At 39.9% G+C, this 10,672-nt stretch overlaps 1 protein-coding gene across 1 annotated transcript; it reads right to left on the bottom strand.

Moving 5' to 3' along the window:
• Positions 1–5,182: 5,182 nt before the first annotated feature.
• Positions 5,183–5,782, bottom strand: LOC149240311 (uncharacterized). Its single transcript, XM_089370132.1, has one exon. The coding sequence runs from the start codon at positions 5,780–5,782 to the stop codon at positions 5,183–5,185; it is 600 nt and encodes a 199-aa protein (XP_089226258.1).
• Between the last annotated feature and the right edge of the window lie 4,890 nt (positions 5,783–10,672).

The raw sequence follows: 10,672 nt of genomic DNA, 5'->3' as shown, positions 1-10,672 counted from the left end.
AGAGTAGGACCTTTCTTTTTCTATTTATATCAAAACCAGGTTGAAACATATACAAGCGTTTGGTAGCCTCAACCTGCCCAGGAGGGAAACTAGGTCTGTTGGCCACCTTAAGTTTTTATAAGTCGTCCAGTAACAAAAAAGAATAAGTCTGCAGATCCATGCCAAACAAACCTCACTACCAAAATTACTAATCTGATTCCCTACCGACATTAAAACTATTAACAGGAAAAGGAGAAACTGTTCTCAAAAGAACTAACAAGGAAAACCATTGGATCAAACTAGAATGATTAATCTACCATAATTTCAGGAGTTGTTTCTGCGTTTCTCGTTGCGGGAACAAGCTTCTTTAGCTGTTGTTGAATTTCATCCAACTTGCTATCCTGCATGAGCATAGTAATTTGGAGATTTTTCATTTCTCACCTCATATTTGGTATGCCCTGAGCCAGCTCTGCCATTTCCTCTGCAACCTGCTCCATTGCCTTTGCAAGTAATCGCTTCAGCACCCAATATACATGTAAAGCCTGTTTGTATAAGGTCATGCGTCCCCTGGTGTTTCCAGGGTCAGGAATGAGGTTACCCCAGTCTTCCATTTCAGGTTCCGAGTCTTCCTGCATTACATTTGCTTCTAATTCTTGAATCAGCCTGCGAATGTCTTCGTCAGTTCCTTCTTTGTAGGCTTCTTCAGCCTCTTGCATCGTATGTCTCATGGTTTTTCGACCTCATCTCCGACATACTGGAGTGGGGGGCCTTAATTCCTGTCTGCCTGGTTGGCGAGGTTTTCCTCTGCCCCTATGCCCTCGTCCTCGACCTGGGCGAGCTGATTTGTTCTTGGCTGCTGCCTGACTCCCCTAACCGACAGCGAAAGTTGCGTTCGCTGTAAGTTCATCGCTTCCAGACTCCTTAGCTTCCTTTTCCAAATTCTTGCCCTCCCCTTGTTGTTCTTTTCCAGTAGTTTGGAACTTCTCCGGCCCTCCTCCCCTGGGATGAAGTTTGCAAATGTTCTCAGGGGTCTTCTCTACCTCCCAAACCGCCTATTTCACCACCTCCAGCTACCCCTGATCATTATCTACCCTTAATCCCTGCATGCATTTATCTTGGCCTGCCCGGCTCCCTACCTTGCTAGATTCTACCCCAGCCTTTCTCATTCTCCCGCCCTTTGTCTTATGACTAATAGTTACAGGGAAGGATTCCACGCCTCTCTCCCTTCTCTTTCCCTCTACAACGTCTAACTCTCTTCCCGCTTCCCTAATATTGCTGGAGATTGAAAGGAAAGCAAAGAATGGTTTTACGAAAACATACCCCGTCCTATGATGAGTTGCAGAGAACACCAGGTTGCATCGAGCTCCCTTCGTCTCCTTCCTTTGCAGCATACTAAATTTGGTTCTGTCCTTCACCCCCCTTATTATTTTTTTGCCACCTACCCGATGTCCCATCATCCTTTCGCCGCCATTCCTTCTTGCTTCTTCCTCCACTTCCCTGTCGCCTCCACACCTCGGAATTCTACCTTGCCTGCAGGCCGCCCCAATGTCCTGTGGAATTATTATGTTGAATGGTGGCCTACTTTGCCACCTTCCTACCTTCATCATGTTTTCACATGTCGCCAACTCTTCCTCCCCAATCGGGGGCCATCTGTAACCTTTATCTTGAATCTGTAGTCTCATTGTTATCCTGGGTAATGATTAAATTAAGGGTCTCCCATTGTGAATTTTCCCCGGGAATTGGCCATATACTGTCTACCTTTCCATCTTGTTCATTGCAACCCCAGTTAGCTAGGAAATCTGCGGCCTTATTGCCATCCCTTCTAACATGGTTGATGATCTTGTAATCAATGCATTTCATTATTTCTGCCAAGTCCTGAATTAGTCCGGCCGTCCTCCAACTCTTCGCTACTTTTTCCCAATCCTTACCATTATTCAATTTCCTGAGCATCTCTATTGCTAGGTTCAAGTCTCCTTCAATTTCCAGCTTAGTATACCCATTTCGGATTGCTATTCTGATGCCTTGATAGACTGCCATTAATTCAGCTTCGTTATTGCTCATTATACCTCCCCGATCGACATATACCCATCTAGTCTGCCCTTGATTATCTCTAAAGATGCCTACAAACCTTGCTTGCCCTGGGTTTCCTTTGGAAGCCCCATAAAAATTTAGTTTGATGAAGCCATCACGAGGACATTTGAATTTGGTTGAGCTCTGATTATGAGTGCTCTGGTTTTTTTGCTTTTGAGGATAAACCATGCCTTGTTCCAGGTTTAGACTTGTTAGGATCCGTCCTTCTTCTGGAGTTGTTTTCCAATCTTCTTGCACCCAGGCTTCTACTAGGATGTTTCCCTTATAAGTTTTTGGGTTCGCTTCCAAATCATCTCTGGAGGGTTGGCTTTGTCCTGAAATATTCTTTGGTTTCTTTCTTTCCATATTAGCCATATGTTAAACCCCATCGCTAGACTCCAGGCTCTCTTAACCACCGGACTTAAGAATTGACCTCTCCCCCATTGGTAAATGGTTTGTTTAATGTCATGAGGATCCCTGTTTGTCCTCCCAAAGAGTTTCCTGATTTCCTCCAATTGCTGCTGGGCAACAGGACATGAGTTCAAAAGGTGTTCTTGCGTTTCTTTATCTTGTTTGCAGAGGCTACATCTAGGGGGTCCATAGAAACCTCGTTTCTGTATCTGATCCCAAGTCAAAATTCGTCCTTTTCCTACTAACCATATGAACAAAGTTATCTTCGGCCACCAATTATTCTGCCATATTTGTTTCCACATGAGTGTATTTTCCTCTTGCTCCTGTTGGGTGGTTAGATGATAGACTTCTCTGATCGTAAAAGTTCCCTTTGTGGATCTACCCCATCATAGTATATCCGGACCTGTTCTGATTTTAATTCTTCTAGATTCCATTTCCTTTACAAATAGATCTTTTTATTCAGGGTTAATGTGCATATCCCATTCTTCCAGTTTCTTCCAGGTTCTCCAGGTCTCATCCTGCCTTTCTTCCTTCCAATATTCACTAACATAATTAAGCCCCTTAGCTATAGCCTTCTGATATGTATTTTGCAGGCCTTGCACCTCTATCATTCTTTCTCTTTGCTGCCAGGCTTCCTCCCAAAATTTAGCTGCATTTCCATTCCTTATTTCCCATAATGCATGTTTGCATATAATATCTCTGTTTTGACTCGCCAGGTCCCATATAGTGGATCCTCTTGGAACTTCCTCCAGTCTAAGAATGCCTTCAGTAGTTGTGGGCATATTGTATTTTTGGGTCCATATCTTTTTCCATAGATCCTCTCCACCCCTCATCCATCTCCACCACAGCTTCGCTCCTAGAACCTGGTTCAAAGTATACGGGTCTCTAAGACCCAGTCCTCCTTCTTCTTTATTTTTTATTAGACCCTTCCATGATATTAAAGCCCATTTCTTTTGTTGCTTTGGTCCTCCCCAAATGAATTTTCTGAATATATCTGTCATTCTTGTGCATATTCCTTTAGGGACCGCCATTGTGGAGAGAGGGTAGATAGGAATTGCTTGAAGAATCGATTTAAGAAGCACTAATCTTCCCACTATATTCAAAGATCGGAAAGACCAATTAGCCAGTCTATTCTTGAGTTTCTCAATGATTTGCTGCCAGTTTTCTATCTTCAAAGGATTTAAAGCTAATTGATTTCCCAAGTATTTTGTAGGTAATTCTCCAGAGCAGAAACCTAGAATTCTGGTCAGGTGGGCTTTGACTGCATCCGACGTATTGAAGAGGAATGTGCACGATTTATCCTTGTTAATTTTGTGCCTGATGCTTCCATAAAGAGATCAAGAATCCTTTTAACCCTTTTTACTTCTCTTAGTGAGACAACACAAAAAAGCATAATGTCATCAATGAATTGTTGATGAGTAATTGGTAAGTTGCTTCCCCATGGCCTCAATCCTTTGATTTTTCTCTCCCTCAGTTCTTTTTTGAAGTATCGTCCGAGTCCTTCCACTGCTATGATGAACAATAATGGGGATAAGGGATCCCCCTGTCGCAATCCTCATGTGGCATTGAAAGTCGAGGTTGGTGATCCATTCAAGAGAATGGAGAAATTGGGAGTGGAAATCATATCATAGATCCAGTTTACCCATCTATTGCAAAAGCCGAATTCCATCAAAATTGTTTTAAGGTAATCCCAATTTAGATGGTCATACACCTTTGAAAGATCTAATTTTATCATCATTCCCATTTCCTTTTTTCGTTTCAAAGAATGTACCACTTCCTGAGATACCACCAAGCCATCTAGAATTTGTCTCCCTTCCACAAACCCAGTCTGTTTCGGGGAGATAATACTAGATAGGATTGGTTTCAATCTCTTCGTCATCAGAGTGGCAATAATCTTATATATTACATTACAAAGAGCAATGGGTCGAAAACCTTGAGCAGTTTCTGAATGAGTAGATTTAGGAATAAGAGATAAAAGGGTTGAGTTTAGGCCAGGCCATACCTTCTGGTGTCTGCGCGATTCCTCTACCACCTCCAGGATGTCTTGCCCTAGGAAGTGCCAGCCTGCTTGGTAAAATTCCACTGTAAATCCGTCTGGTCCTGGGGCTTTATTTCTTTTCATCCCTTTCACTATTTCCTCCACTTCCTCCAGGGTTGCTGCCCTCATAAGAGCTAAATTCTGGTCTCTAGTGATCATTCTTGGGATTTCATTGCTTATCCTTCCTATAGCCTCTTCTCTATTCACTTGAGGTTCTGTAAGGATGTCCTTAAAGTGCCCAACTAAAGCCTGTTCCATTTCTTCATGCTGGGTTATGCGTTGCCCTTCCTCGTTTTTGATAGAAAATATTCTATTACTTTGTCAGTGCTGGATCATGGCTTGGTGGAAGAACTTCGTATTCCTTTCTCCTTCACAGAGCCAGTTTATTCGAGACTTTTGCTTCCATAATATCTCTTCCTGTTTTCTTCGTTCTTCAATTTGGCTTATCACTGTGCCCTCTTCTCTGGTTCTTTCCTCGTTTCTGCCCTCTGTTATAATTTCTTGTTGCAGTGTTCTCATTTTTTGTTCTAATCGTTGCTGCTCCTTGAATATATTCCCAAATTCATCTTTGTTCCATTTTTTAATTTTTTCTCTGAGTTCTTTTAGTTTTAGTTAGAAAGTCTGCATCTTACTTCGTCCTCTTTGTTGGCTCTGGGTCCACCACTCCTCCACCTTTGGCATGAACTACTGATTCCTAAGCCAGAAAGCTTCAAACCTAAAAGGGCGTTTTTTTGGGTTCATTTTAATGTCAATTTCTAGCTTGATTGGCCAGTGGTCTAAGCCCATTGCTGGAAGGATCATTGATTCTATGAATATATCTCTATTTATGATTTGTTCAGATATTAAAAATCTGTCCAATCTCGATGCAATTTGATTTTTTCCCCCTCTTCTGTTGTTCCATGTGTGGATCCCGTTTATTGTGGGAACATCAACCAATCTTTGCTCCGTTATCATGTCACCAGAAGCTTCCATGTCTTGGTCTGCTCTTCTCAATCCTCCTCGTTTTTTCGTTAGGGTTGTAATCATGTTAAAGTCCCCTCCTGCAATCCATGGCATATCCGGGAACAGCCTTCGGATTGTTCTCATATTTTGAAGAAAGCTTCTGCGCTCGCCTGATAGGTGTGGGCCATATACCCCTGTGAGGATTATCCATTCCAATGAACCTATCATTCTAAAGGTTCCTGAAATAATTCGAGGGAAGCTGACCCAGTTTCCAAATTGGACTTCCTCTGGGTTCCACAGAACTGCTAGACCTCCTACACTGCCTGCCGCATCCTGCCCCATTATCTCATAGTGAGTATTAAATCTTCTCATTATTTCTTCCATTTTCTGAGTGCTAATCTTGGTTTCTTGAATTATCATTATACTAGGTTTATATTTTTTCAACCTGTCTCTCAAATATCTCTGTTTTCCCCTACTATTGAGACCTTTGATATTCCAGCTTGCGATTATCATTTTAATAATTTGGGTGATTGTTGAAATACCTCTGAGAGAGGTATAACTCTTCCTGAATTCACCAACATCTCCCCTACCACTTGGATAGTCTCACTCATTGGACGTCTACCACGTTTCCTTCCTCCTTTGCCAGTACTGCCCATTCCAATACTCTATGTCCCTTGCGTTCCTAGTTGTTCTGGTTGACTTGGCATAATTACTCCTACCTTTTCCTTGTATTTTTGGAACATCTCTTTATATAATTGCTTTTGTTCTTCAGGTATAAATCTCTCATCTAGATACCTCCATTCCTGTAACAGTCTCCTCATTACTCGTTCCTCTTCGCTTCCTCTATCTTTTTGTGGATCTACCTCCATTTGAGTTTGATCTTTTAGCAAGTCCATGTTCGCTTCTACCCCTCCTTGTTCCATATTTATTTGAATTGTATCCTGTTCTTTTGTTTCTTTTGATAGTTCCATAGGTTCTTCATCACTATCTTCCTTTTCCATCTCCATTTCCTCTTCCTGAAGGGCCTTAAACTCGTTTAGATTTTCCAATGGAATTATTTTAACAGGTGGTTGCAGAGGGAGCGATCCTTTTAGAGATTTCCTTTTGATGGGCACTTCTTTAAATCCCTCTTCAGTCTCTTTGTTTACCTCTGTTGCCTCCTTCTCTTCTTCTTTCTTTTCGGTTGATCCCTCTGCAGTATTTAAAGGGCATTGTTTGAAGAGGTGGCCGTATTCATGGCATCTTCTACAGCGAAATGGGATGTGTTCATAATCCACTGGTTGCTGCCAAACCTCATCATGATATTCTAACTCGATAAACTCCAGAAGCGGTTCTGTTATATTCATGTATACACATATCCTGGCATAAGATGTGTATCTCCCTCTTTTGGCGGTCTCGGCTACTTTAACAAATGTCCCTATTGTATTACCTATTCCTTCTAGGATCTCTGGGTCCCAAAACTCCATTGGTAGTCCGAATAGTCTGATCCAGATAGGTGCTGCTAACATTTTCTCCTTGTCTGGGTTATAGCAGTCCTGCCAGTGCCGCATGAATAAACCGACATTATTCATAAAGTAGGGTCCTCCCTCAAAAATTCTTTCCTTATCTTCCAGACTGGACAATATAACTGTGAAAAAACCCTTTGCCCCCAATTTTAAATCTATATGCCCCTTAGGTTTCCATCTCTGTTGTATCCATTTGGACAGATCCTTCTCAGACGGCCAAAAACCTACGAACTTACAGATTAAAGCATGATCTCTCATATAACTTCTGTATTCTTCAAGTTTATTGTTCGGGATTACAAACCTGGGTTTCTTCGATGCCCTTGGGAGACACCTGCCGCTTAATCCAGCTTGCCATCGGGCTCCCATGACCGGAGTATCTCTGGTGTTTTTCCCCATTCCGCTTTGTGCTCCATTTCTGCTTGACTCTCCTACTGTTATGTTTCTATAGGAGGGGATCTCTCCCCTCCCCGCTTCGGCTACCATTTCACCGTCAGATCCCTCAGTTTTCTACCTCCTATCCTTTTCCCGTATCTGCAATCTGGGATTTTGATCAAGCACTAGAGTAGTAGGCCTCCCTTGCACCTGGTCTTCGATTCTAGTCTGCTCGCGGCTGCTCAACTTCAAACCCTAACCCTCATTCTCGACCATCCTCCAACGCAGTATCTCCAATCGCCTAATAATCTGCAGTTTAATTTAGTTTACCGAAAGGAATTTACTAAGAAATGTTTTGTCTGTTTATCGGGCTTAAGAAAATTCAACAGATGTTCTCTTCATAAGGTGGAGTAGAGTCATCAAATGGCAGGTGAAAATAATTATCATCCCAAAAATGACAAATGTCCATATATCAGTCATCACAATCATCATCTAAATCCAATAAAATATGGTCGATTTCTTTCATCAACATTAGCATTGGCATTTTTTAGGTCCATTAGGTCTTGAGAATAAAAATTTTCATGGCTATAACATAGAGGATATTGATCGAAAGCACAACATATAATATACCAAATAAAACCTATGAAAATCCTATATCCAATGTTGTTGATATGATGGCAATCTGAGAAACCTATCACAAGATATCAGCTCCACGGTCTATACAGTTGTCATGAAAAAACCCTGAAATATCTGATTTCATATCAGTGATATCTTGACCTCCCGAACTCCAATTGAGATGATTCTTTTCTTTTGAAATCAGAAGTTTTTCTGAGAGGAACTCAGATATCAATTGTTTTTGTCAAATTTTACAGCAAAGCTACAGAAATTGATCGAAGTGTCGCAACCCTCTTTTCTTTTGTTCCTCTGAAAACCTATAAAATAGAAAAAAATTATGCCCCATTTGTGGACCAAAAAAGTGCTTTGATACAAACTGCTAAGCACCTAAACATCTTTTATTATTCCCCTTAGGTACCTCCACTAGGTACCCCATATTATCCTCCTAGGTACACTACAAAACAAATCAAAAAGGGAAGATCACAATTTGAATTTATGTCATTCTAACACATATATAGGTAACGCAGACATGTTATCAATGAAAGCATTAAAGATGCAGGAAGGCAAGATGAAAATCAAAGAAGTGGAGGGGCATGCATATCTCTCTCTCTATATGTTCCTAAAAAACAGATTTGAATGGAGAGTTGCATTGGATGTAGCTGGATTATTTTCAGTTTCTTCAGATTCTATTATATGTTTTTATAGTGACAGTCTTTAGACCTAGCTGGAAGATGTTGTTAATGGTGGATAATACATAGTATTATGGAGATATGTAAATTATAGAACTATTTTTGTCGTTTGAGAGTTTTGAACAAACACAAGCTATGTATATTTGATTTCTACTTTAAAGATCAACATATGTTTTTTTTATTCTTTGAAAGAATACATTGTTATATCTCCTTAATAGGGAAAAAATAATTTTTCCAATGACACAGAAAAAGTAAAAGTAGACACATTAGAAATATATAAAAGAAGAAACACTTTTTAACTGAAAGAAGCTATAGCTAGTTGTAGGTTGTTAAAGGGTTCAATACTTACCAATGACACAGAAAAAGTAAATTTGGAAACTTTACGAAATATATAAAAGAAGAAACCCTCTTTAACTAAAAGAAGCTATAGCAAGCTGTAGGTTGTTAAAGCACTGAGTACTTCCAATTTTGGTGTCTCCAGAAATTAGTTTACGGCTCTATTTCATTCTCCATTTGTCCATATTGGTCCTCACTAGATGCTAACGTTGCAGGTGTATTCTTATAGTAAATATTAAATAGCATTAATAGAAAAGTTATCTAAATGCTTAGTGGGATGTTACCACCTAATGCATGGTTGTATTTAATATTGTGGCAATGCTAGAATAAACCCTATGAAAACACTTTATTCGGTTAAGACATGTCTAAGTTTAGTGTTAAGCCATTTGTCAAGGTGTTGATGCAATGCAAATATTTACAATCCCATATTGTGGTCCATGCCTACTTGTATTGGGAAATTGAGGTGGGACAACACATGAAATCTCTCTAGTTTAGTGATATGGGTTGTTGCATGTCAGCATCATCTCTAGCATGCCTATCATCAAAGGAGATAATTTGTGCTTGATATGTCTATGAAGTCCACTTCATAGATATGGTATGGATGAGTTATCGTGCGTTATGAGTCCAACTGTTATGGACTCAAAGACGGCACTACCATGCCAATTACTATCGCTGTAAAAGCCAAGCCCAAACCAGCTAAGTCAATCTACAACAAACTAATATCTCTATAACAACATGTTGATCTCTAGTACATAAAAATTTGTTCTTGAAATAACAACATTATGATAGCAGTTGTAGATTGAGCTACAACAACAATAATTTTTACTATGCAAAACACAAATTTAGAGCACTAGTCTGGTTTTACGTTAACTTAAAATTATCATAACAAGCATTGTAAAAGAAATTATAGAACCTGGGAAGCGTGGCAGTGAACAAGATTACAGAAATCTTCAAAAAAATTATTGATAAAATAAACTCTTTAACTGTAGATAAGACAGTAACACTTTCCTAAGAACCTATCCTCACAGGCTCAGGCCCAAGCAGACCCCATAGAAGCATCCACCCAAGATATCCCTACTCTAAAGCCTGAGCTTTTTTATAATGAAAAATCTCACTTTTGCTTCACTATCTTTCTTAGCTTGACCAATTGAAAATATCTTAAAAAAAACATTGGCAACAAAGATGGCATGATTAGTGTTGGACAGGTGAAATTTTGAATTTATTAAAATGTTGAATCTCATCATTAACTTTCATACCATTTCGAAAAAAGGGTCCTAAAGATCAACCAAGTGATGAGGGGCAAAAGGCAGCAAATTTGAACTATTATAAGAATGGTTGCTAACTCCTTACCAAGTTTTTCAAATCTGAGGTTTCTGATTCTGATCCATTTGGCTTCTAGCATGCTTCTTGCCAATATCCCAAGGGGAAAAGCAATTATGCAATAGATCCTCTTAGATGTGCACACCTTACTGTAGATGTTGCACTGAAAAATGAAAATTATATAAAGAAAACAACAAGAAAGCATTTACAAATAGTTTAAACCCTATAAGACCAAACATATAAATAGCCCCCATCCCTCCTCTGTCTAGGGAGTCATCTGGTCTGCTTCTTTCCCTAGAGATAAGGTTCCATCCAAAACAAGTGGCTATTTGGAAGGCACTATGTAACAAAATGTTGACAAACTTCCTATCAATGTAGGACCAAGGATAAGTGAG

The sequence above is a fragment of the Pinus tabuliformis genome, chromosome 8 (assembly GCF_031772625.1).
Source record: "Pinus tabuliformis cultivar Carrire ecotype Pingquan chromosome 8, CPIR1, whole genome shotgun sequence".
Taxonomy (NCBI): Eukaryota; Viridiplantae; Streptophyta; class Pinopsida; order Pinales; family Pinaceae; genus Pinus; species Pinus tabuliformis.
The sequence above is the reverse complement of the archived record's forward strand: the minus strand, read 5'-3'. Positions and strand labels throughout refer to the sequence as shown.